General features: G+C 49.6%; 1 protein-coding gene across 1 annotated transcript in view; it reads right to left on the reverse strand.

Moving 5' to 3' along the window:
• Positions 1-26977, reverse strand: part of LOC146769596 (phospholipase A2 inhibitor and Ly6/PLAUR domain-containing protein-like) — a 142639-nt gene that overhangs the window by 112149 nt on the left and 3513 nt on the right. The window contains exon 2 of the mRNA XM_085640489.1: positions 25859-25978. Within this exon, the coding sequence (XP_085496615.1) occupies positions 25859-25978 (120 nt within the window). The remainder of the gene's footprint in view (positions 1-25858; positions 25979-26977) is intronic.

Genomic DNA, 26977 nt, shown 5'->3' on the forward strand with positions numbered 1-26977 from the left:
ATTAACATAGCAATAGGTTTTGTAAATCTTTATACAAAACTTTTAACAAATATTTTCATATATAAACATTTTAATATTTGTAGTACAAACATGTTATACCTTTTTAATTAATATTAATATGTAAAATATTAATATTAATTATTTTTACAATGTTTTCGAAACAAACATCTTTTTAACATAAATAAAATTTTAGCATTTATGCAAAAATAATTTAACAATTTTTCATACATTGTTCTGTAGTATTATCTTTTTAGCAATTATAATAATAAATATTTTAAATTTTAAAATATTTATTAATATAATTTTACAAATTAGGAACATTTGTTGACAATTTGTAGGTAAATTAAAAAAATAGGTATATTTTTACTAAATAATATAAAATATTTGTGTGTGAATTTACTGTTTTACCTGATTTATTTAGGGCTTTTTAGTATAGTTAAATGTTTTATTATGTTTTGGACACTCTATTTTGTAACCGGGTAATGTTGTTTTGGGTCATTTGGTTTGAAGGGAAGCTCGCGGTTGGGAGTTACTTCGCGTCGTGAAAGGTAAGGTTTGTTTTATGTGTTTTAGATGGTTTTAAATTTACTTTTGAGCCTAGTTAGATAATGTTTAGTGTAGCTGTACATATATTAGTTATATTTGGAAATGTTATGTGTTAGAGTTGCGTGTTGTGTTTTTACGTGTTTTTAACGATGTGTAGGCATGTTTCGAAAGTTAGGTTTAAGGTGTTTAATGTATATTTAGAAGTGTTTTAAATCTAGTATTATTGTTAGTACGTGTTTATGTGTTGTTTTATGTGGGTGGGAATGTCAGTTGCTTTGTTTTGACTATTTCTTTTCTAGGTTATTCGTTTCGGATGGACTCTTTTTTTTTTTTAAAGAAGTGTGTGTTCGTTTTATTGAACAATATGGTTTTTACACTACTTTAAATGTTTCGGTTTTCATGGATCGTTTTTTAATATTTTTAGCTATTTTCGGGTTTTTCATGGATTTACGAAGGATATTTGGTGAATGGCTTATGGATTTAATCGCCAGTTGTATTTTTGCATTTTTTTTTGGGAACATTTTTTTTAATGTTTGGATTGTGTAAGCAGGAAATGGATTTTTCAGACTTTGGAATAAACGTGGTAAGTTAATTTATTATTATTTCTTGTGGGTGGGTATTGTTTAATATTATTGTTCATTTTTATTTTATTACAAATATTATTAATGTGTGTTAATATATTTTTGACAATATGTATAAATATGTTACACACAGTAATTATTTTTGTAATAAGATACATATATTTTATGTGTTTGATATTATTGAAAATGGGTAATTAGTCATTTATTTGTATTTGTACTTTAAAGAAGTGTTTTAGCTATGATGTTTAGGTATTCTAGGCCTTTGGTAGTAGGGTACAATTTTACTTGTTGCTCTAGATATTTATACATTTGTTTAGTTTGTTTTGAGGTTTTTGGAGTTAGCTGAGTTATGGATTGTTCCATTCGGAACTCTTGATAACTCTGTTCTTTTTGTAGGCATGATATAAATCTTTCTAGTGTTGGTTTTGTTCTGCCTGTTGATTGTAGGAAGGCGTTATGCCATCCTTCAACTGCGTTATTAGTTTTGGATTCTCCATTTAAGGTGCTTCTGTATACGTTCCACCAGGGAATTAAGAATTTAGGGTTTCTTCTGTGGCCAGATCTATGTAGTCTGCCGACCCATGTATCTTCGAAATAGTCCAATAGTGAACTTAGTTTTTCTTCATTTTGTTTGTAGAAGGCGCTGTCTATTAAAATGTTGTAATGTTCTGTTACGTCTGTGTCAGGTACATAAGCTAGTGCTATGAGTTTTTTTATTTGATATGCAAAAGATGAATTAGTTGCATATTCAATGCTTAGGGCTGATTTTTGTATGTGTCTCCATAGGCATTGATTAAAATGATAGTAACAGCCTTGTATGGAGGTATGGGGGTGTGTTTTTAATATAGAATTAATCATTGCATGTTCAAAATCTAGGATTATTTTTTGTGGGGAAAAGTCATTTGTTTTTTGTTTTATTATATTTAATAGTTCAGTGTATGTGGAGTTATGTTTGTTTGGTAATAATGTGTAAATTAATGGTATATTGCAATTGTGATATATGACATGTATTGTATATAGTTGGAAAAATGGTTTGGGACATATGGTAAAAGTCCCATCCATCATCCAGTTATGTGATTCTTGTAGTTTACAGAGATTATTAGCTGTTCCAAATATTATTATTCTTTTGTCATTGTTTTTATTATCAAAAATGACAAATGGTTCTTTGTTGAAAGTTATACTTTGTTCTGGACTTAGAATAACTTCACTGTATGTGTGAGGAATTGGGGTTGAAGTAGTAGTGGTTTTTTTAGTACGTGCAATAGTTCTTTTGAGTGAAGTTACAGATGGCATTTGTGTAGTAGCAGTTTTAGGAATTTTGGGAAGCTGCTCTTTTAAAATTACACTGGTAGGTTTTTGAGAACTTGTGCTAGCTTCCTTTATAGTTTCTAAAGCAGATCTGACTTCGATTTCAGTAATGTTTGGTGGGTGGTTATGTTCTCTAGTGTATAGTACTGTTGTTTGTCGTGTTGTAGCACGCCCATAGCACTTATTAGAGTAGTATTTAGTGCATTTCCAGTTAACTTTTAAACCATACACTTTTTCCTGTGTGTAAGTGTACCCCATATAGCATAGTAACATTTTTCCCTTCTGGCTTGTTATGAATTCAGCTCCTTCAGTCATTTTGATGTAGCTTTATCTATGAAAAATATATATTATAGTTATTATATATGATGTTATATTAATTTTCAGTAGAAAAAAACAAGATTTAGTTACTATATACTTACAAAGTTGGTTTTGATGTGTTTGAGTAGAATGCTCCTGATTCTTTATTTGTGGGATTTTCCTCTAGTATTTTCTTTGTCTGGAAAAGAAAAGGAAATGTGTTGTAATAATTGTTTCTATATTTTTATAGGGAATGGTTAGGGGATTTGCAATTGGGATTTAATTAGGGTGGTATTTTAATCTATTAGTTGATTTTTGGTTGTGAAATACTTACTTTTTAGTTGTATCTTTTTTGGTGCTGTTCTGTATTTTCTTAGTTTCTTTTGGAGTTTCCTGTAGTGAAAACATGAAATAGAAAGAAGACATTAATTTATTTATAGTGTATGTATATTGTAATTACAATTTATTCTATTTGAGTCTTCATGAGAATAATATAGTTAACTTACTTTTGATAGTTTTAAACATTTCCTGTATGTTGATTTTCTTATATCTGTAGTTGCAATCCAGTCGATTTTCCTCTTCATTCAATTTCGTTTTTTTGGTTTTGGACTGTGAATGAAGTTGAACTTCTTTTTATAGTGCTTTGGATGTTGTAATATGTGTTTTATTGGTCAGTTTGAATTCGGAGTGTTTTTATTGGTTAGTTCGAATTTTTTTTTTTTTTTTCTGGTAGTTAGTTTCCTAATAAGGAAAACGCTAATTAGTGGTTTTGTGGTGTATTATTCTATATGTATTTTTCTAAACATTATATTATGTATTGGATGCATGAATTGATAAAGTATAATTTAATAATATAGTTGTTTAAAGTAGGAATGTTGTTAATAATGTTTTAGTAAAGAGTTAATTATTTAAATCCATTTTTAAATGTAGTAAATATATAATTGTTTAATAATAATTTTGTGTGAAGATAAAAGACATTATTTGGTGTTTATGTAGTTTGATTTTAGGTTTTCATTAAATGTTATATAGTCGATATTAGTAAAATGGAGATATTTTAGTGGTCGATATTTTAGTTTACGATATTTTGTTATGAAGTATATGTATATTATTGAGCATCGATATTTTAGGATTTCGATATTTGTGTTGCCGATATTTTGTGTACCTATATTTATGTAGTTCGAAATTGTGTGTTCGATATTTTTGTAATGTTTTAAATAAGTATATGATGTCGATAATAATGTGATCGATTATTTTGTATCGATATATTTGTAGGTCGATTTTTTGTCTTTCGATATTGTGTCAGTGATTCGAGTAGGAGAGCTGCTGCTGCTTTGGGGAAGGGATGAGATTCATGGACAGAGCTGTGTGTGTTCTGGTGGTAGAGTAGGAGATCTGCTGCTGCAGGGAAGGGATAAGATTCATGGACAGAGCTGTGTGTGTTCTGGTGGTAGAGTAGGAGAGCTGCTGCTGCAGGGAAGGGATGAGATTCATGGACGGAGCTGTGTGTGTTCTGGTGGTAGAGTAGGAGATCTGCTGCTGCAGGGAAGGGATGAGATTCATGGACAGAGCTGTGTGTGTTCTGGTGGTAGAGTAGGAGATCTGCTGCTGCTGTAGGGAAGGGATGAGATTTATGGACAGAGCTGTGTGTGTCCTTGTGGGGGAGTAGGAGATCTGCTGCTGTAGGGAAGGGATAAGATTCATGGACAGAGCTGTGTGTGTCCTTGTGGGGGAGTAGGAGAGCTGCTGCTGTAGGGAAGGGATGAGATTCATGGACAGAGCTGTGTGTGTCCTTGTGGGGGAGTAGGAGAGCTGCTGCTGTAGGGAAGGGATGAGATTCATGGACAGAGCTGTGTGTGTTCTGGTGGGGGAGTAGGAGAGCTGCTGCTGTAGGGAAGGGATGAGATTCATGGACAGAGCTGTGTGTGTCCTTGTGGGGGAGTGGGAGAGCTGCTGCTGTAGGGAAGGGATGAGATTCATGGACAGAGCTGTGTGTGTCCTTGTGGGGGAGTAGGAGAGCTGCTGCTGTTGGGAAGGGATGAGATTCATGGACAGAGCTGTGTGTGTCCTTGTGGGGGAGTAGGAGATCTGCTGCTGCAGGGAAGGGATAAGATTCATGGACAGAGCTGTGTGTGTGTTCTGGTGGTAGAGTAGGAGATCTGCTGCTGCTGTAGGGAAGGGATGAGATTCATGGACGGAGCTGTGTGTGTTCTGGTGGTAGAGTAGGAGATCTGCTGCTGCTGTAGGGAAGGGATGAGATTTATGGACAGAGCTGTGTGTGTTCTGGTGGTAGAGTAGGAGATCTGCTGCTGCAGGGAAGGGATAAGATTCATGGACAGAGCTGTGTGTGTCCTTGTGGGGGAGTGGGAGAGCTGCTGCTGTAGGGAAGGGATGAGATTCATGGACAGAGCTGTGTGTGTTCTGGTGGTTGAGTAGGAGATCTGCTGCTGTAGGGAAGGGATGAGATTCATGGACAGAGCTGTGTGTGTTCTGGTGGTAGAGTAGCAGAGCTGCTGCTGCAGGGAAGGGATGAGATTCATGGACAGAGCTGTGTGTGTCCTTGTGGGGGAGTGGGAGAGCTGCTGCTGTAGGGAAGGGATGAGATTCATGGACAGAGCTGTGTGTGTTCTGGTGGTAGAGTAGGAGATCTGCTGCTGCAGGGAAGGGATGAGATTCATGGACAGAGCTGTGTGTGTTCTGGTGGTAGAGTAGGAGATCTGCTGCTGCTGTAGGGAAGGGATGAGATTTATGGACAGAGCTGTGTGTGTCCTTGTGGGGGAGTAGGAGATCTGCTGCTGTAGGGAAGGGATAAGATTCATGGACAGAGCTGTGTGTGTCCTTGTGGGGGAGTAGGAGAGCTGCTGCTGTAGGGAAGGGATGAGATTCATGGACAGAGCTGTGTGTGTCCTTGTGGGGGAGTGGGAGAGCTGCTGCTGTAGGGAAGGGATGAGATTCATGGACAGAGCTGTGTGTGTCCTTGTGGGGGAGTAGGAGAGCTGCTGCTGTTGGGAAGGGATGAGATTCATGGACAGAGCTGTGTGTGTCCTTGTGGGGGAGTAGGAGATCTGCTGCTGCAGGGAAGGGATAAGATTCATGGACAGAGCTGTGTGTGTGTTCTGGTGGTAGAGTAGGAGATCTGCTGCTGCTGTAGGGAAGGGATGAGATTCATGGACGGAGCTGTGTGTGTTCTGGTGGTAGAGTAGGAGATCTGCTGCTGCTGTAGGGAAGGGATGAGATTTATGGACAGAGCTGTGTGTGTTCTGGTGGTAGAGTAGGAGATCTGCTGCTGCAGGGAAGGGATAAGATTCATGGACAGAGCTGTGTGTGTCCTTGTGGGGGAGTGGGAGAGCTGCTGCTGTAGGGAAGGGATGAGATTCATGGACAGAGCTGTGTGTGTCCTTGTTGGGGAGTGGGAGAGCTGCTGCTGTAGGGAAGGGATGAGATTCATGGACAGAGCTGTGTGTGTTCTGGTGGTAGAGTAGGAGATCTGCTGCTGTAGGGTAGGGATGAGATTCATGGACAGAGCTGTGTGTGTCCTTGTGGTAGAGTAGGAGAGCTGCTGCTGTCGGGAAGGGATGAGATTCATGGACAGAGCTGTGTGTGTCCTTGTGGGGGAGTAGGAGATCTGCTGCTGCAGGGAAGGGATGGGATTCATGGACAGAGCTGTGTGTGTTCTGGTGGTAGAGTAGGAGAGCTGCTGCTGTACGGAAGGGATGAGATTCATGGACAGAGCTGTGTGTCCTTGTGGGGGGTGGGAGAGCTGCTGCTGTAGGGAAGGGATGAGATGCATGGACAGAGCTGCGTGTGTCCCGGTGGTGGGGTAGGAGATCTGCTGCTGTAGGGAAGGGATGAGATTCATGGACAGAGCTGCGTGTGTCCCGGTGGTAGAGTAGGAGATCTGGTGCTGCAGGGAAGGGATGAGATTCATGGACAGAGCTGTGTGTGTTCTGGTGGTAGAGTAGGAGAGCTGCTACTGCAGGGAAGGGATGGGATTCATGGACAGAGCTGTGTGTGTTCTGGTGGTAGAGTAGGAGAGCTGCTGCTGTAAGGAACGGATGAGATTCATGGACAGAGCTGTGTGTGTTCTGGTGGTAGAGTAGGAGATCTGCTGCTGCAGGGAAGGGATGAGATTCATGGACAGAGCTGTGTGTGTCCTTGTGGGAGAGTAGGAGAGCTGCTGCTGTAGGGAAGGGATGAGATTCATGGACAGAGCTGCGTGTGTCCTTGTGGGGGAGTGGGAGAGCTGCTGCTGTAGGGAAGGGATGAGATTCATGGACAGAGCTGTGTGTGTCCTTGTGGGGGAGTGGGAGAGCTGCTGCTGTAGGGAAGGGATGAGATTCATGGACAGAGCTGTGTGTGTCCTTGTGGGGGAGTGGGAGAGCTGCTGCTGTAGGGAAGGGATGAGATTCATGGACAGAGCTGTGTGTGTCCTTGTGGGGGAGTGGGAGAGCTGCTGCTGTAGGGAAGGGATGAGATTCATGGACAGAGCTGTGTGTGTCCTTGTGGGGGAGTAGGAGATCTGCTGCTGCAGGGAAGGGATGAGATTCATGGACAGAGCTGTGTGTGTCCTTGTGGGGGAGTAGGAGAGCTGCTGCTGTACGGAAGGGATGAGATTCATGGACAGAGCTGTGTGTGTTCTGGTGGTAGAGTAGGAGATCTGCTGCTGTAGGGAAGGGATGAGATTCATGGACAGAGTTGTGTGTGTCCTTGTGGGAGAGTAGGAGAGCTGCTGCTGTACGGAAGGGATGAGATTCATGGACAGAGCTGTGTGTGTTCTGGTCGTAGAGTAGGAGAGCTGCTGCTGTAGGGAAGGGATGAGACTCATGGACAGAGCTGTGTGTGTTCTGGTGGTAGAGTAGGAGAGCTGCTGCTGCTTTGGGGAAGGGATGAGATTCATGGACAGAGCTGTGTGTGTTCTGGTGGTAGAGTAGGAGATCTGCTGCTGCAGGGAAGGGATAAGATTCATGGACAGAGCTGTGTGTGTTCTGGTGGTAGAGTAGGAGAGCTGCTGCTGCAGGGAAGGGATGAGATTCATGGACGGAGCTGTGTGTGTTCTGGTGGTAGAGTAGGAGATCTGCTGCTGCAGGGAAGGGATGAGATTCATGGACAGAGCTGTGTGTGTTCTGGTGGTAGAGTAGGAGATCTGCTGCTGCTGTAGGGAAGGGATGAGATTTATGGACAGAGCTGTGTGTGTCCTTGTGGGGGAGTAGGAGATCTGCTGCTGTAGGGAAGGGATAAGATTCATGGACAGAGCTGTGTGTGTCCTTGTGGGGGAGTAGGAGAGCTGCTGCTGTAGGGAAGGGATGAGATTCATGGACAGAGCTGTGTGTGTCCTTGTGGGGGAGTAGGAGAGCTGCTGCTGTAGGGAAGGGATGAGATTCATGGACAGAGCTGTGTGTGTTCTGGTGGGGGAGTAGGAGAGCTGCTGCTGTAGGGAAGGGATGAGATTCATGGACAGAGCTGTGTGTGTCCTTGTGGGGGAGTGGGAGAGCTGCTGCTGTAGGGAAGGGATGAGATTCATGGACAGAGCTGTGTGTGTCCTTGTGGGGGAGTAGGAGAGCTGCTGCTGTTGGGAAGGGATGAGATTCATGGACAGAGCTGTGTGTGTCCTTGTGGGGGAGTAGGAGATCTGCTGCTGCAGGGAAGGGATAAGATTCATGGACAGAGCTGTGTGTGTGTTCTGGTGGTAGAGTAGGAGATCTGCTGCTGCTGTAGGGAAGGGATGAGATTCATGGACGGAGCTGTGTGTGTTCTGGTGGTAGAGTAGGAGATCTGCTGCTGCTGTAGGGAAGGGATGAGATTTATGGACAGAGCTGTGTGTGTTCTGGTGGTAGAGTAGGAGATCTGCTGCTGCAGGGAAGGGATAAGATTCATGGACAGAGCTGTGTGTGTCCTTGTGGGGGAGTGGGAGAGCTGCTGCTGTAGGGAAGGGATGAGATTCATGGACAGAGCTGTGTGTGTTCTGGTGGTTGAGTAGGAGATCTGCTGCTGTAGGGAAGGGATGAGATTCATGGACAGAGCTGTGTGTGTTCTGGTGGTAGAGTAGCAGAGCTGCTGCTGCAGGGAAGGGATGAGATTCATGGACAGAGCTGTGTGTGTCCTTGTGGGGGAGTGGGAGAGCTGCTGCTGTAGGGAAGGGATGAGATTCATGGACAGAGCTGTGTGTGTTCTGGTCGTAGAGTAGGAGATCTGCTGCTGTAGGGTAGGGATGAGATTCATGGACAGAGCTGTGTGTGTCCTTGTGGTAGAGTAGGAGAGCTGCTGCTGTCGGGAAGAGATGAGATTCATGGACAGAGCTGTGTGTGTCCTTGTGGGGGAGTGGGAGATCTGCTGCTGCAGGGAAGGGATGAGATTCATGGACGGAGCTGTGTGTGTTCTGGTGGTAGAGTAGGAGAGCTGCTGCTGTACGGAAGGGATGAGATTCATGGACAGAGCTGTGTGTCCTTGTGGGGGGTGGGAGAGCTGCTGCTGTAGGGAAGGGATGAGATGCATGGACAGAGCTGCGTTTGTCCCGGTGGTGGGGTAGGAGATCTGCTGCTGTAGGGAAGGGATGAGATTCATGGACAGAGCTGCGTGTGTCCTGGTGGTAGAGTAGGAGATCTGGTGCTGCAGGGAAGGGATGAGATTCATGGACAGAGCTGTGTGTGTTCTGGTGGTAGAGTAGGAGAGCTGCTGCTGCAGGGAAGGGATGGGATTCATGGACAGAGCTGTGTGTGTCCTTGTGGGGGAGTAGGAGAGCTGCTGCTGTAAGGAAGGGATGAGATTCATGGACAGAGCTGTGTGTGTTCTGGTGGCAGAGTAGGAGAGCTGCTGCTGCAGGGAAGGGATGAGATTCATGGACAGAGCTGTGTGTGTCCTTGTGGGGGAGTAGGAGAGCTGCTGCTGTAGGGAAGGGATGAGATTCATGGACAGAGCTGCGTGTGTCCTTGTGGGGGAGTGGGAGATCTGCTGCTGTAGGGAAGGGATGGGATTCATGGACAGAGCTGTGTGTGTCCTTGTGGGGGAGTGGGAGAGCTGCTGCTGTAGGGAAGGGATGAGATTCATGGACAGAGCTGTGTGTGTCCTTGTGGGGGAGTGGGAGAGCTGCTGCTGTAGGGAAGGGATGAGATTCATGGACAGAGCTGTGTGTGTCCTTGTGGGGGAGTGGGAGAGCTGCTGCTGTAGGGAAGGGATGAGATTCATGGACAGAGCTGTGTGTGTCCTTGTGGGGGAGTAGGAGATCTGCTGCTGCAGGGAAGGGATGAGATTCATGGACAGAGCTGTGTGTGTCCTTGTGGGGGAGTAGCAGAGCTGCTGCTGTAGGGAAGGGATGAGATTCATGGACGGAGCTGTGTGTGTTCTGGTGGTAGAGTAGGAGAGCTGCTGCTGTACGGAAGGGATGAGATTCATGGACAGAGCTGTGTGTGTTCTGGTGGTAGAGTAGGAGATCTGCTGCTGTAGGGAAGGGATGACATTCATGGACAGAGTTGTGTGTGTCCTTGTGGGAGAGTAGGAGAGCTGCTGCTGTACGGAAGGGATGAGATTCATGGACAGAGCTGTGTGTGTTCTGGTCGTAGAGTAGGAGAGCTGCTGCTGTAGGGAAGGGATGAGACTCATGGACAGAGCTGTGTGTGTTCTGGTGGTAGAGTAGGAGAGCTGCTGCTGCTTTGGGGAAGGGATGAGATTCATGGACAGAGCTGTGTGTGTTCTGGTGGTAGAGTAGGAGATCTGCTGCTGCAGGGAAGGGATGAGATTCATGGACAGAGCTGTGTGTGTTCTGGTGGTAGAGTAGGAGAGCTGCTGCTGCAGGGAAGGGATGAGATTCATGGACGGAGCTGTGTGTGTTCTGGTGGTAGAGTAGGAGATCTGCTGCTGCAGGGAAGGGATGAGATTCATGGACAGAGCTGTGTGTGTTCTGGTGGTAGAGTAGGAGATCTGCTGCTGCTGTAGGGAAGGGATGAGATTTATGGACAGAGCTGTGTGTGTTCTGGTGGTAGAGTAGGAGATCTGCTGCTGCAGGGAAGGGATAAGATTCATGGACAGAGCTGTGTGTGTCCTTGTGGGGGAGTAGGAGAGCTGCTGCTGTAGGGAAGGGATGAGATTCATGGACAGAGCTGTGTGTGTCCTTGTGGGGGAGTAGGAGAGCTGCTGCTGTAGGGAAGGGATGAGATTCATGGACAGAGCTGTGTGTGTTCTGGTGGGGGAGTAGGAGAGCTGCTGCTGTAGGGAAGGGATGAGATTCATGGACAGAGCTGTGTGTGTCCTTGTGGGGGAGTGGGAGAGCTGCTGCTGTAGGGAAGGGATGAGATTCATGGACAGAGCTGTGTGTGTCCTTGTGGGGGAGTAGGAGAGCTGCTGCTGTTGGGAAGGGATGAGATTCATGGACAGAGCTGTGTGTGTCCTTCTGGGGGAGTAGGAGATCTGCTGTTGCAGGGAAGGGATAAGATTCATGGACAGAGCTGTGTGTGTGTTCTGGTGGTAGAGTAGGAGATCTGCTGCTGCTGTAGGGAAGGGATGAGATTTATGGACAGAGCTGTGTGTGTTCTGGTGGTAGAGTAGGAGATCTGCTGCTGCAGGGAAGGGATAAGATTCATGGACAGAGCTGTGTGTGTCCTTGTGGGGGAGTGGGAGAGCTGCTGCTGTAGGGAAGGGATGCGATTCATGGACAGAGCTGTGTGTGTTCTGGTGGTTGAGTAGGAGATCTGCTGCTGCAGGGAAGGGATGAGATTCATGGACAGAGCTGTGTGTGTTCTGGTGGTAGAGTAGGAGAGCTGCTGCTGCAGGGAAGGGATGAGATTCATGGACGGAGCTGTGTGTGTTCTGGTGGTAGAGTAGGAGATATGCTGCTGCAGGGAAGGGATGAGATTCATGGACAGAGCTGTGTGTGTTCTGGTGGTAGAGTAGGAGATCTGCTGCTGCTGTAGGGAAGGGATGAGATTTATGGACAGAGCTGTGTGTGTCCTTGTGGGGGAGTGGGAGATCTGCTGCTGTAGGGAAGGGATAAGATTCATGGACAGAGCTGTGTGTGTCCTTGTGGGGGAGTAGGATAGCTGCTGCTGTAGGGAAGGGATGAGATTCATGGACAGAGCTGTGTGTTTCCTTGTGGGGGAGTAGGAGAGCTGCTGCTGTAGGGAAGGGATGAGATTCATGGACAGAGCTGTGTGTGTTCTGGTGGGGGAGTAGGAGAGCTGCTGCTGTAGGGAAGGGATGAGATTCATGGACAGAGCTGTGTGTGTCCTTGTGGGGGAGTGGGAGAGCTGCTGCTGTAGGGAAGGGATGAGATTCATGGACAGAGCTGTGTGTGTCCTTGTGGGGGAGTAGGAGAGCTGCTGCTGTTGGGAAGGGATGAGATTCATGGACAGAGCTGTGTGTGTCCTTCTGGGGGAGTAGGAGATCTGCTGCTGCAGGGAAGGGATAAGATTCATGGACAGAGCTGTGTGTGTGTTCTGGTGGTTAGAGTAGGAGATCTGCTGCTGCTGTAGGGAAGGGATGAGATTTATGGACAGAGCTGTGTGTGTTCTGGTGGTAGAGTAGGAGATCTGCTGCTGCAGGGAAGGGATAAGATTCATGGACAGAGCTGTGTGTGTCCTTGTGGGGGAGTGGGAGAGCTGCTGCTGTAGGGAAGGGATGCGATTCATGGACAGAGCTGTGTGTGTTCTGGTGGTTGAGTAGGAGATCTGCTGCTGTAGGGAAGGGATGAGATTCATGGACAGAGCTGTGTGTGTTCTGGTGGTAGAGTAGCAGAGCTGCTGCTGCAGGGAAGGGATGAGATTCATGGACAGAGCTGTGTGTGTCCTTGTGGGGGAGTGGGAGAGCTGCTGCTGTAGGGAAGGGATGAGATTCATGGACAGAGCTGTGTGTGTTCTGGTGGTAGAGTAGGAGATCTGCTGCTGTAGGGTAGGGATGAGATTCATGGACAGAGCTGTGTGTGTCCTTGTGGTAGAGTAGGAGAGCTGCTGCTGTCGGGAAGGGATGAGATTCATGGACAGAGCTGTGTGTGTCCTTGTGGGGGAGTGGGAGATCTGCTGCTGCAGGGAAGGGATGAGATTCATGGACGGAGCTGTGTGTGTTCTGGTGGTAGAGTAGGAGAGCTGCTGCTGTACGGAAGGGATGAGATTCATGGACAGAGCTGTGTGTCCTTGTGGGGGGTGGGAGAGCTGCTGCTGTAGGGAAGGGATGAGATGCATGGACAGAGCTGCGTGTGTCCCGGTGGTGGGGTAGGAGATCTGCTGCTGTAGGGAAGGGATGAGATTCATGGACAGAGCTGCGTGTGTCCCGGTGGTAGAGTAGGAGATCTGGTGCTGCAGGGAAGGGATGAGATTCATGGACAGAGCTGTGTGTGTTCTGGTGGTAGAGTAGGAGAGCTGCTGCTGCAGGGAAGGGATGGGATTCATGGACAGAGCTGTGTGTGTTCTGGTGGTAGAGTAGGTGAGCTGCTGCTGTAAGGAAGGGATGAGATTCATGGACAGAGCTGTGTGTGTTCTGGTGGTAGAGTAGGAGATCTGCTGCTGCAGGGAAGGGATGAGATTCATGGACAGAGCTGTGTGTGTCCTTGTGGGGGAGTAGGAGAGCTGCTGCTGTAGGGAAGGGATGAGATTCATGGACAGAGCTGCGTGTGTCCTTGTGGGGGAGTGGGAGAGCTGCTGCTGTAGGGAAGGGGTGAGATTCATGGACAGAGCTGTGTGTGTCCTTGTGGGGGAGTGGGAGAGCTGCTGCTGTAGGGAAGGGATGAGATTCATGGACAGAGCTGTGTGTGTCCTTGTGGGGGAGTGGGAGAGCTGCTGCTGTAGGGAAGGGATGAGATTCATGGACAGAGCTGTGTGTGTCCTTGTGGGGGAGTGGGAGAGCTGCTGCTGTAGGGAAGGGATGAGATTCATGGACAGAGCTGTGTGTGTTCTGGGGGTAGAGTAGGAGATCTGCTGCTGCTGTAGGGAAGGGATGAGATTCATGGACAGAGCTGTGTGTGTCCTTGTCGGGGAGTCGGAGAGCTGCTGCTGTAGGGAAGGGATGAGATTCATGGACAGAGCTGTGTGTGTCCTTGTGGGGGAGTGGGAGAGCTGCTGCTGTAGGGAAGGGATGAGATTCATGGACAGAGCTGTATGTGTTCTGGTGGTAGAGTAGGAGATCTGCTGCTGTAGGGTAGGGATGAGATTCATGGACAGAGCTGTGTGTGTCCTTGTGGTAGAGTAGGAGAGCTGCTGCTGTCGGGAAGGGATGAGATTCATGGACAGAGCTGTGTGTGTCCTTGTGGGGGAGTGGGAGATCTGCTGCTGCAGGGAAGGGATGAGATTCATGGACGGAGCTGTGTGTGTTCTGGTGGTAGAGTAGGAGAGCTGCTGCTGTACGGAAGGGATGAGATTCATGGACAGAGCTGTGTGTCCTTGTGGGGGGTGGGAGAGCTGCTGCTGTAGGGAAGGGATGAGATGCATGGACAGAGCTGTGTGTGTCCCGGTGGTGGGGTAGGAGATCTGCTGCTGTAGGGAAGGGATGAGATTCATGGACAGAGCTGCGTGTGTCCCGGTGGTAGAGTAGGAGATCTGGTGCTGCAGGGAAGGGATGAGATTCATGGACAGAGCTGTGTGTGTTCTGGTGGTAGAGTAGGAGAGCTGCTGCTGCAGGGAAGGGATGGGATTCATGGACAGAGCTGTGTGTGTTCTGGTGGTAGAGTAGGTGAGCTGCTGCTGTAAGGAAGGGATGAGATTCATGGACAGAGCTGTGTGTGTTCTGGTGGTAGAGTAGGAGATCTGCTGCTGCAGGGAAGGGATGAGATTCATGGACAGAGCTGTGTGTGTCCTTGTGGGGGAGTAGGAGAGCTGCTGCTGTAGGGACGGGATGAGATTCATGGACAGAGCTGCGTGTGTCCTTGTGGGGGAGTGGGAGGGCTGCTGCTGTAGGGAAGGGATGAGATTCATGGACAGAGCTGTGTGTGTCCTTGTGGGGGAGTGGGAGAGCTGCTGCTGTAGGGAAGGGATGAGATTCATGGACAGAGCTGTGTGTGTCCTTGTGGGGGAGTGGGAGAGCTGCTGCTGTAGGGAAGGGATGAGATTCATGGACAGAGCTGTGTGTGTCCTTGTGGGGGAGTGGGAGAGCTGCTGCTGTAGGGAAGGGATGAGATTCATGGACAGAGCTGTGTGTGTTCTGGGGGTAGAGAAGGAGATCTGCTGCTGCTGTAGGGAAGGGATGAGATTCATGGACAGAGCTGTGTGTGTCCTTGGGGAGTGGGAGAGCTGCTGCTGTAGGGAAGGGATGAGATTCATGGACAGAGCTGTGTGTGTTCTGGTGGTAGAGTAGGAGAGCTGCTGCTGCAGGGAAGGGATGGGATGGGATTCATGGACAGAGCTGTGTGTGTTCTGGTGGTAGAGTAGGAGAGCTGCCGCTGCAGGGAAGGGATGAGATTCATGGACAGAGCTGTGTGTGTTCTGGTGGTAGAGTAGGAGAGCTGCTGCTGCAGGGAAGGGATGAGATTCATGGACAGAGCTGTGTGTGTTCTGGTGGTAGAGTAGGAGATCTGCTGCTGCAGGGAAGGAATGGGATTCATGGACAGAGCTGTGTGTGTTCTGGTGGTAGAGTAGGAGATCTGGTGCTGTAGGGAAGGGATGAGATTCATGGACAGAGCTGCGTGTGTCCCGGTGGTAGAGTATGAGATCTGGTGCTGCAGGGAAGGGATGAGATTCATGGACAGAGCTGTGTGTGTTCTGGTGGTAGAGTAGGAGATCTGCTGCTGTAGGGAAGGGATGAGATTCATGGACAGAGCTGTGTGTGTCCTTGTGGGGGAGTGGGAGATCTGCTGCTGTAGGGAAGGGATGGGATTCATGGACAGAGCTGTGTGTGTTCTGGTGGTAGAGTAGGAGATCTGCTGCTGTAGGGAAGGGATGAGATTCATGGACAGAGCTGTGTGTGTCCTTGTGGGGGAGTAGGAGATCTGGTGCTGTAGGGAAGGGATGAGATTCATGGACAGAGCTGTGTGTGTCCTTGTGGGGGAGTGGCAGAGCTGCTGCTGTAGGGAAGGGATAAGATTCATGGACAGAGCTGTGTGTGTTCTGGTGGTAGAGTAGGAGATCTGCTGCTGCAGGGAAGGGATGGGATTCATGGACAGAGCTGTGTGTGTTCTGGGGGTAGAGTAGGAGATCTGGTGCTGTAGGGAAGGGATGAGATTCATGGACAGAGCTGCGTGTGTCCCGGTGGTAGAGTAGGAGAGCTGCTGCTGCAGGGAAGGGATGAGATTCATGGACAGAGCTGTCTGTGTCCTTGTGGGGGAGTAGGAGAGCTGCTGCTGTAGGGACGGGATGAGATTCATGGACAGAGCTGCGTGTGTCCTTGTGGGGGAGTGGGAGGGCTGCTGCTGTAGGGAAGGGATGAGATTCATGGACAGAGCTGTGTGTGTCCTTGTGGGGGAGTGGGAGAGCTGCTGCTGTAGGGAAGGGATGAGATTCATGGACAGAGCTGTGTGTGTCCTTGTGGGGGAGTGGGAGAGCTGCTGCTGTAGGGAAGGGATGAGATTCATGGACAGAGCTGTGTGTGTCCTTGTGGGGGAGTGGGAGAGCTGCTGCTGTATGGAAGGGATGAGATTCATGGACAGAGCTGTGTGTGTTCTGGGGGTAGAGAAGGAGATCTGCTGCTGCTGTAGGGAAGGGATGAGATTCATGGACAGAGCTGTGTGTGTCCTTGGGGAGTGGGAGAGCTGCTGCTGTAGGGAAGGGATGAGATTCATGGACAGAGCTGTGTGTGTTCTGGTGGTAGAGTAGGAGAGCTGCTGCTGCAGGGAAGGGATGGGATGGGATTCATGGACAGAGCTGTGTGTGTTCTGGTGGTAGAGTAGGAGAGCTGCCGCTGCAGGGAAGGGATGAGATTCATGGACAGAGCTGTGTGTGTTCTGGTGGTAGAGTAGGAGAGCTGCTGCTGCAGGGAAGGGATGAGATTCATGGACAGAGCTGTGTGTGTTCTGGTGGTAGAGTAGGAGATCTGCTGCTGCAGGGAAGGAATGGGATTCATGGACAGAGCTGTGTGTGTTCTGGTGGTAGAGTAGGAGATCTGGTGCTGTAGGGAAGGGATGAGATTCATGGACAGAGCTGCGTGTGTCCCGGTGGTAGAGTATGAGATCTGGTGCTGCAGGGAAGGGATGAGATTCATGGACAGAGCTGTGTGTGTTCTGGTGGTAGAGTAGGAGATCTGCTGCTGTAGGGAAGGGATGAGATTCATGGACAGAGCTGTGTGTGTCCTTGTGGGGGAGTGGGAGATCTGCTGCTGTAGGGAAGGGATGGGATTCATGGACAGAGCTGTGTGTGTTCTGGTGGTAGAGTAGGAGATCTGCTGCTGTAGGGAAGGGATGAGATTCATGGACAGAGCTGTGTGTGTCCTTGTGGGGGAGTAGGAGATCTGGTGCTGTAGGGAAGGGATGAGATTCATGGACAGAGCTGTGTGTGTCCTTGTGGGGGAGTGGCAGAGCTGCTGCTGTAGGGAAGGGATAAGATTCATGGACAGAGCTGTGTGTGTTCTGGTGGTAGAGTAGGAGATCTGCTGCTGCAGGGAAGGGATGGGATTCATGGACAGAGCTGTGTGTGTTCTGGGGGTAGAGTAGGAGATCTGGTGCTGTAGGGAAGGGATGAGATTCATGGACAGAGCTGCGTGTGTCCCGGTGGTAGAGTAGGAGAGCTGCTGCTGCAGGGAAGGGATGAGATGCATGGACAGAGCTGTGTGTGTCCTTGTGGGGGAGTAGGAGAGCTGCTGCTGTAGGGAAGGGATGAGATTCATGGACAGAGCTGTGTGTGTCCTTGTGGGGGAGTGGGAGAGCTGCTGCTGTAAGGAAGGGATGAGATTCATGGACAGAGCTGTGTGTGTTCTGGTGGTAGAGTAGGAGAGCTGCTGCTGCAGGGAAGGGATGGGATTCATGGACAGAGCTGTGTGTGTTCTGGTGGTAGAGTAGGAGAGCTGCTGCTGTAAGGAAGGGATGAGATTCATGGACAGAGCTGTGTGTGTTCTGGTGGTAGAGTAGGAGAGCTGCTGCTGCAGGGAAGGGATGGGATTCATGGACAGAGCTGTGTGTGTTCTGGTGGTAGAGTAGGAGAGCTGCTGCTGTAAGGAAGGGATGAGATTCATGGACAGAGCTGTGTGTGTTCTGGTGGTAGAGTAGGAGAGCTGCTGCTGCAGGGAAGGGATGGGATTCATGGACAGAGCTGTGTGTGTTCTGGTGGTAGAGTAGGAGAGCTGCTGCTGTAAGGAAGGGATGAGATTCATGGACAGAGCTGTGTGTGTTCTGGTGGTAGAGTAGGAGAGCTGCTGCTGCAGGGAAGGGATGAGATTCATGGACAGAGCTGTGTGTGTCCTTGTGGGGGGTAGGAGAGCTGCTGCTGCAGGGAAGGGATGAGATTCATGGACAGAGCTGTGTGTGTTCTGGTGGTAGAGTAGGAGATCTGCTGCTGTAGGGAAGGGATGAGATTAATGGACAGAGCTGTGTGTGTCCTTGTGGGGGAGTAGGAGATCTGCTGCTGCAGGGAAGGGATGGGATTCATGGACAGAGCTGCGTGTGTCCTTGTGGGGGAGTGGGAGAGCTGCTGCTGTAGGGAAGGGATGAGATTCATGGACAGAGCTGTGTGTGTCCTTGTGGGGGAGTAGGAGATCTGCTGCTGCAGGGAAGGGATGGGATTCATGGACAGAGCTGTGTGTGTTCTGGTGGTAGAGTAGGAGAGCTGCTGCTGCAGGGAAGGGATGAGATTCATGGACAGAGCTGTGTGTGTTCTGGTGGTAGAGTAGGAGATCTGCTGCTGTACGGAAGGGATGAGATTCATGGACAGAGCTGTGTGTGTCCTTGCCGGGGAGTGGGAGAGCTGCTGCTGTAGGGAAGGGATGAGATTCATGGACAGAGCTGTGTGTGTCCTTGTCGGGAGTGGGAGAGCTGCTGCTGTAGGGAAGGGATGAGATTCATGGACAGAGCTGTGTGTGTCCCGGTGGTAGAGTAGGAGAGCTGCTGCTGTAGGGAAGGGAGGGGATTCATGGGCAGAGCTGTGTGTGTCCTTGTGGGGGAGTAGGAGAGCTGCTGCTGTAGGGAAGGGATGAGATTCATGGACAGAGCTGTGTGTGTCCCGGTGGTAGAGTAGGAGATCTGCTGCTGCAGGGAAGGGATGAGATTCATGGACAGAGCTGTGTGTGTTCTGGTGGTAGAGTAGGAGATCTGCTGCTGCAGGGAAGGGATAAGATTCATGGGCAGAGCTGTGTGTGTCCTTGTGGGGGAGTAGGAGAGCTGCTGCTGCAGGGAAGGGATGGGATTCATGGACAGAGCTGCGTGTGTCCCGGTGGTGGAGTAGAAGAGCTGCAGCTGTAGGGAAGGGATGAGATTCATGGACAGAGCTGTGTGTGTTCTGGTGGTAGAGTAGGAGATCTGCTGCTGCAGGGAAGGGATGAGATTCATGGACAGAGCTGTGTGTGTTCTGGTGGTAGAGTAGGAGATCTGCTGCTGTAGGGAAGGGATGAGATTCATGGACAGAGCTGTGTGTGTTCTGGTGGTAGAGTAGGAGATCTGCTGCTGTAGGGAAGGGATGAGATTCATGGACAGAGCTGTGTGTGTCCTTGTCGGGGAGAAGGAGATCTGCTGCTGTAGGGAAGGGATGAGACTCATGGACAGAGCTGTGTGTGTTCTGGTGGGGGAGTAGGAGAGCTGCTGCTGTAGGGAAGGGATGAGATTCATGGACAGAGCTGTGTGTGTCCTTGTGGGAGAGTAGGAGAGCTGCTGCTGCAGGGAAGGGATGAGATTCATGGACGGAGCTGTGTGTGTCCTTGTGGGGGAGTGGGAGAGCTGCTGCTGTAGGGAAGGGATGAGATTCATGGACAGAGCTGTGTGTGTTCTGGTGGTAGAGTAGGAGATCTGCTGCTGTAGGGAAGGGATGAGATTCATGGACAGAGCTGTGTGTGTTCTGGTGGTAGAGTAGGAGATCTGCTGCTGCTGTAGGGAAGGGATGAGACTCATGGACAGAGCTGTGTGTGTTCTGGTGGTAGAGTAGGAGAGCTGCTGCTTTACGGAAGGGATGAGATTCATGGACAGAGCTGTTTGTGTTCTGGTGGTAGAGTAGGAGATCTGCTGCTGTAGGGAAGGGATGAGATGCATGGACAGAGCTGTGTGTGTCCTTGTGGGGGAGTAGGAGAGCTGCTGCTGTAGGGAAGGGATGAGATTCATGGACAGAGCTGTGTGTGTTCTGGTGGGGGAGTGGGAGAGCTGCTGCTGTAGGGAAGGGATGAGATTCATGGACAGAGCTGTGTGTGTTCTGGTGGGGGAGTGGGAGAGCTACTGCTGTAGGGAAGGGATGAGATTCATGGACAGAGCTGTGTGTGTCCTTGTGGGGGAGTGGGAGAGCTGCTGCTGCAGGGAAGGGATGGGATTCATGGACAGAGCTGTGTGTGTTCTGGTGGTAGAGTAGGAGAGCTGCTGCTGCAGGGAAGGGATGAGATTCATGGACAGAGCTGTGTGTGTTCTGGTGGTAGAGTAGGGGAGCTGCTGCTGCAGGGAAGGGATGAGATTCATGGACAGAGCTGTGTGTGTTCTGGTGGTAGAGTAGGAGATCTGCTGCTGTAGGGAAGGGATGAGATTCATGGACAGAGCTGTGTGTGTCCTTGTGGGGGAGTGGGAGAGCTGCTGCTGTAGGGAAGGGATGAGATGCATGGACAGAGCTGTGTGTGTCCTTGTGGGGGAGTGGGAGAGCTGCTGCTGTAGGGAAGGGATGAGATTAATGGACAGAGCTGTGTGTGTTCTGGTGGTAGAGTAGGAGATCTGCTGCTGCAGGGAAGGGATGGGATTCATGGACAGAGCTGTGTGTGTCCTTGTGGGGGAGTGGGAGAGCTGCTGCTGTAGGGAAGGGATGAGATTCATGGACAGAGCTGTGTGTGTTCTGGTGGTAGAGTAGGAGATCTGCTGCTGCAGGGAAGGGATGAGAATCATGGACAGAGCTGTGTGTGTTCTGGTGGTAGAGTAGGAGATCTGCTGCTGTAGGGAAGGGATGAGATTCATGGACAGAGCTGTGTGTGTCCTTGCCGGGGAGTGGGAGAGCTGCTGCTGTAGGGAAGGGATGAGATTCATGGACAGAGCTGTGTGTGTCCTTGTGGGGGAGTTGGAGATCTGCTGCTGCAGGGAAGGGATGAGATTCATGGACAGAGCTGTGTGTGTCCTTGTGGGGGAGTGGGAGAGCTGCTACTGCAGGGAAGGGATGGGATTCATGGACAGAGCTGTGTGTGTCCTTGTGGTAGAGTAGGAGATCTGCTGCTGTAGGGAAGGGATGAGATTCATGGACAGAGCTGTGTGTGTCCTTGTGGGGGAGTAGGAAAGCTGCTGCTGTAGGGAAGGGATGAGATTAATGGACAGAGCTGTGTGTGTCCTTGTGGGGGGTAGGAGAGCTGCTGCTGCAGGGAAGGGATGAGATTCATGGACAGAGCTGTGTGTGTTCTGGTGGTAGAGTAGGAGATCTGCTGCTGCAGGGAAGGGATGAGATTCATGGACAGAGCTGTGTGTGTTCTGGTGGTAGAGTAGGAGATCTGCTGCTGTAGGGAAGGGATGAGATTAATGGACAGAGCTGTGTGTGTCCTTGTGGGGGAGTAGGAGATCTGCTGCTGCAGGGAAGGGATGGGATTCATGGACAGAGCTGCGTGTGTCCTTGTGGGGGAGTGGGAGATCTGCTGCTGTAGGGAAGGGATGAGATTCATGGACAGAGCTGTGTGTGTCCTTGTCGGGGAGTGGGAGAGCTGCTGCTGTAGGGAAGGGATGAGATTCATGGACAGAGCTGTGTGTGTCCCGGTGGTAGAGTAGGAGAGCTGCTGCTGTAGGGAAGGGAGGGGATTCATGGGCAGAGCTGTGTGTGTCCTTGTGGGGGAGTAGGAGAGCTGCTGCTGTAGGGAAGGGATGAGATTCATGGACAGAGCTGTGTGTGTCCCGGTGGTAGAGTAGGAGATCTGCTGCTGCAGGGAAGGGATGAGATTCATGGACAGAGCTGTGTGTGTTCTGGTGGTAGAGTAGGAGATCTGCTGCTGCAGGGAAGGGATAAGATTCATGGGCAGAGCTGTGTGTGTCCTTGTGGGGGAGTAGGAGAGCTGCTGCTGCAGGGAAGGGATGGGATTCATGGACAGAGCTGCGTGTGTCCCGGTGGTGGAGTAGAAGAGCTGCAGCTGTAGGGAAGGGATGAGATTCATGGACAGAGCTGTGTGTGTTCTGGTGGTAGAGTAGGAGATCTGCTGCTGCAGGGAAGGGATGAGATTCATGGACAGAGCTGTGTGTGTTCTGGTGGTAGAGTAGGAGATCTGCTGCTGTAGGGAAGGGATGAGATTCATGGACAGAGCTGTGTGTGTCCTTGTCGGGGAGAAGGAGATCTGCTGCTGTAGGGAAGGGATGAGACTCATGGACAGAGCTGTGTGTGTTCTGGTGGGGGAGTAGGAGAGCTGCTGCTGTAGGGAAGGGATGAGATTCATGGACAGAGCTGTGTGTGTCCTTGTGGGAGAGTAGGAGAGCTGCTGCTGCAGGGAAGGGATGAGATTCATGGACGGAGCTGTGTGTGTCCTTGTGGGGGAGTGGGAGAGCTGCTGCTGTAGGGAAGGGATGAGATTCATGGACAGAGCTGTGTGTGTTCTGGTGGTAGAGTAGGAGAGCTGCTGCTGTAGGGTAGGGATGAGATTCATGGACAGAGCTGTGTGTGTTCTGGTGGTAGAGTAGGAGATCTGCTGCTGCAGGGAAGGGATAAGATTCATGGGCAGAGCTGTGTGTGTCCTTGTGGGGGAGTAGGAGAGCTGCTGCTGCAGGGAAGGGATGGGATTCATGGACAGAGCTGCGTGTGTCCCGGTGGTGGAGTAGAAGAGCTGCAGCTGTAGGGAAGGGATGAGATTCATGGACAGAGCTGTGTGTGTTCTGGTGGTAGAGTAGGAGATCTGCTGCTGCAGGGAAGGGATGAGATTCATGGACAGAGCTGTGTGTGTTGTGGTGGTAGAGTAGGAGATCTGCTGCTGTAGGGAAGGGATGAGATTCATGGACAGAGCTGTGTGTGTTCTGGTGGTAGAGTAGGAGATCTGCTGCTGAAGGGAAGGGATGAGATTCATGGACAGAGCTGTGTGTGTCCTTGTCGGGGAGAAGGAGATCTGCTGCTGTAGGGAAGGGATGAGACTCATGGACAGAGCTGTGTGTGTTCTGGTGGGGGAGTAGGAGAGCTGCTGCTGTAGGGAAGGGATGAGATTCATGGACAGAGCTGTGTGTGTCCTTGTGGGAGAGTAGGAGAGCTGCTGCTGCAGGGAAGGGATGAGATTCATGGACGGAGCTGTGTGTGTCCTTGTGGGGGAGTGGGAGAGCTGCTGCTGTAGGGAAGGGATGAGATTCATGGACAGAGCTGTGTGTGTTCTGGTGGTAGAGTAGGAGATCTGCTGCTGTAGGGTAGGGATGAGATTCATGGACAGAGCTGTGTGTGTTCTGGTGGTAGAGTAGGAGATCTGCTGCTGTAGGGAAGGGATGAGATTCATGGACAGAGCTGTGTGTGTTCTGGTGGTAGAGTAGGAGATCTGCTGCTGCTGTAGGGAAGGGATGAGACTCATGGACAGAGCTGTGTGTGTTCTGGTGGTAGAGTAGGAGAGCTGCTGCTTTACGGAAGGGATGAGATTCATGGACAGAGCTGTTTGTGTTCTGGTGGTAGAGTAGGAGATCTGCTGCTGTAGGGAAGGGATGAGATGCATGGACAGAGCTGTGTGTGTCCTTGTGGGGGAGTAGGAGAGCTGCTGCTGTAGGGAAGGGATGAGATTCATGGACAGAGCTGTGTGTGTCCTGGTGGGGGAGTGGGAGAGCTGCTGCTGTAGGGAAGGGATGAGATTCATGGACAGAGCTGTGTGTGTTCTGGTGGGGGAGTGGGAGAGCTACTGCTGTAGGGAAGGGATGAGATTCATGGACAGAGCTGTGTGTGTCCTTGTGGGGGAGTGGGAGAGCTGCTGCTGCAGGGAAGGGATGGGATTCATGGACAGAGCTGTGTGTGTTCTGGTGGTAGAGTAGGAGAGCTGCTGCTGCAGGGAAGGGATGAGATTCATGGACAGAGCTGTGTGTGTTCTGGTGGTAGAGTAGGGGAGCTGCTGCTGCAGGGAAGGGATGAGATTCATGGACAGAGCTGTGTGTGTTCTGGTGGTAGAGTAGGAGATCTGCTGCTGTAGGGAAGGGATGAGATTCATGGACAGAGCTGTGTGTGTCCTTGTGGGGGAGTGGGAGAGCTGCTGCTGTAGGGAAGGGATGAGATGCATGGACAGAGCTGTGTGTGTCCTTGTGGGGGAGTGGGAGAGCTGCTGCTGTAGGGAAGGGATGAGATTCATGGACAGAGCTGTGTGTGTTCTGGTGGTAGAGTAGGAGATCTGCTGCTGCAGGGAAGGGATGAGATTCATGGACAGAGCTGTGTGTGTTCTGGTGGTAGAGTAGGAGATCTGCTGCTGTAGGGAAGGGATGAGATTCATGGACAGAGCTGTGTGTGTCCTTGCCGGGGAGTGGGAGAGCTGCTGCTGTAGGGAAGGGATGAGATTCATGGACAGAGCTGTGTGTGTCCTTGTGGGGGAGTTGGAGATCTGTTGCTGCCGGGAAGGGATGAGATTCATGGACAGAGCTGTGTGTGTGTTCTGGTGGTAGAGTAGGAGATCTGCTGCTGTAGGGAAGGGATGAGATTCATGGACAGAGCTGTGTGTGTCCTTGTGGGGGAGTTGGAGATCTGCTGCTGCTGTAGGGAAGGGATGAGATTCATGGACAGAGCTGTGTGTGTCCTTGTGGGGGAGTGGGAGAGCTGCTGCTGCAGGGAAGGGATGGGATTCATGGACAGAGCTGTGTGTGTTCTGGTGGTAGAGTGGGAGATCTGCTGCTGTAGGGAAGGGATGAGATTCATGGACAGAGCTGTGTGTGTCCTTGTGGGGGAGTGGGAGAGCTGCTGCTGCAGGGAAGGGAGGGGATTCATGGACAGAGCTGTGTGTGTTCTGGTGGTAGAGTAGGAGAGCTGCTGCTGCAGGGAAGGGATGAGACTCATGGACAGAGCTGTGTGTGTCCTTGTGGGGGAGTGGGAGAGCTGCTGCTGTAGGGAAGGGATGAGATGCATGGACAGAGCTGTGTGTGTTCTGGTCGTAGAGTAGGAGAGCTGCTGCTGTAGGGAAGGGATGAGATTCATGGACAGAGCTGTGTGTGTCCTTGTGGGGGAGTAGGAGATCTGCTGTAGGGAAGGGATGAGATTCATGGACAGAGCTGTGTGTGTCCTTGTGGGGGAGTGGGAGAGCTGCTGCTGTAGGGAAGGGATGAGACTCATGGACAGAGCTGTGTGTGTCCTTGTGGGGGAGTGGGAGAGCTGCTGCTGTAGGGAAGGGATGAAATGCATGGACAGAGCTGTGTGTGTTCTGGTGGTAGAGTAGGAGAGCTGCTGCTGTAGGGTAGGATGAGATGCATGAACAGAGCTGTGTGTGTTCTGGTGGTAGAGTAGGAGATCTGCTGCTGTAGGGTAGGGATGAGATTCATGGACAGAGCTGTGTGTGTCCTTGTGGGGGAGTGGGAGAGCTGCTGCTGTAGAGAAGGGATGGGATTCATGGACAGAGCTGTGTGTGTCCCGGTGGTGGAGTGGGAGAGCTGCAGCAAGGAACGACTCTAAAGGGCCAGATGTAGGGACAATACGAACAATAATTTCCAAATGTTTTTTTCCCCATGGGTAGTTGCGATTCATAATGTATGAAATATGTATTTTTAAATTATTGATTCCTAGTGGGTAACAAGGAGACCTTTTGTATGAATATTAATGAGGTAGGTCACATGTCAAGACCCACTAGGAATGGCGCCATCACGGTGATGGTGGCTTCTTGAGGTATACTGATGGTGGCTTCTTGAGGTATACTGATGGTGGCTTCTTGAGGTATACTGATGGGATGCCTCCTTTCCTTGTTGAAAACTCAGAATAGGAGGGATTTACCATGTGCAGTACATATCTCACCGTGAGGTAATGAGAGAGCTGTGGGTGGTAAAAGAGAGATTTCAACCACAGCGCGCACATTAACCAATCACCATCAGGGCGACAGGGATAAGCAGCAGAGGTGCTGAAGATCACACCGGAGCTTGCGTCAGAGCCGCGCATGGCATGAAGGGTGCCCCAGCGTCTGCATTTCACAAACCCACTCTGGCTCTTGACACTTACTTATTGTAGAGTTCTCCAGACCTTGCACACAGCGAGTGACGTCAGCGGGGCAAAGCCTGTAAATACCGGAGCAGGTGGCAGTGCCCACAGAGAAACACTTCTCGCAAAGTAGGCAATTCACTGAAACGAAAAATAGTCCTTATTTTCTAGATTTCTGTATATAATGTTTTTATTGTAATATAAACCATATCTTAAAAAAGGAAATTTACAAACTATTTTGTTCCAAAGTAGAAATATTACATTTTATCGCTGTAACGATCCGACACAAAATCATAGATAAAGAAATGAAGGCGTCCAAGGGCGACCCAGGAGGGCTGTCCTTTCCTGAGTGTCGTCAACAGGACATCAGTGGACACCTCCATGGACCATGCCCTTTGGCATCATTCCTGGTCACTAAGGCGACGGGTGAGTTTGGGTTCATAGCTCAAAGCCCTGCTCCCTTTGTTGACTCCCCGGGTGACCCCCTCTGCCATGGATTCCCTCACCACCACCCTTTTAACAGAGCCCGTCAACTCCCCATAATCAACCTCAGATGCATTTAGTTAGTTTCATAGCGCCGCTCATACCAGGGAAGGAGTGAAGGGTGTCAGAGCGCTTTACTTCACACACACACTACACAGAGACAAGGAATCCTATGGGCCCGATTCACAGAACTAACTTAAGACAAAAAATCCTAAACTTACTACCATTTTGGTATTCACAGAAGGCACTTACTCATCTCGGTATTCACAGAAGTTAGGAGTCCTAAATGCCTTCTGTGAATACCGAAAGTCTTAAAATTAGGATTTTTCTCAGTTTAGTAATAGTATAGTTAGGACTCCTAACTTTAGGACTCCTAAATGCCTTCTGTGAATACCGAAAGTCTTAAATTTAGGATTTTTCTCAGTTTAGGAGTCCTAAAGTTAGGAGTCCTAACTATACTATTACTAAACTGAGAAAAATCCTAATTTTAAGAATTTCGGTATTCACAGAAGACATTTAGGAGTCCTAAAGTTAGGAGTCCTAACTATACTATTACTAAACTGAGAAAAATCCTAATTTTAAGACTTTCGGTATTCACAGAAGGCATTTAGGAGTCCTAACTTCTGTGAATACCGAAATGAGTAAGTGCCTCCTGTG

This window comes from Triturus cristatus, unplaced genomic scaffold (assembly GCF_964204655.1).
Source record: "Triturus cristatus unplaced genomic scaffold, aTriCri1.1 SCAFFOLD_291, whole genome shotgun sequence".
Taxonomy (NCBI): domain Eukaryota; kingdom Metazoa; phylum Chordata; class Amphibia; order Caudata; family Salamandridae; genus Triturus; species Triturus cristatus.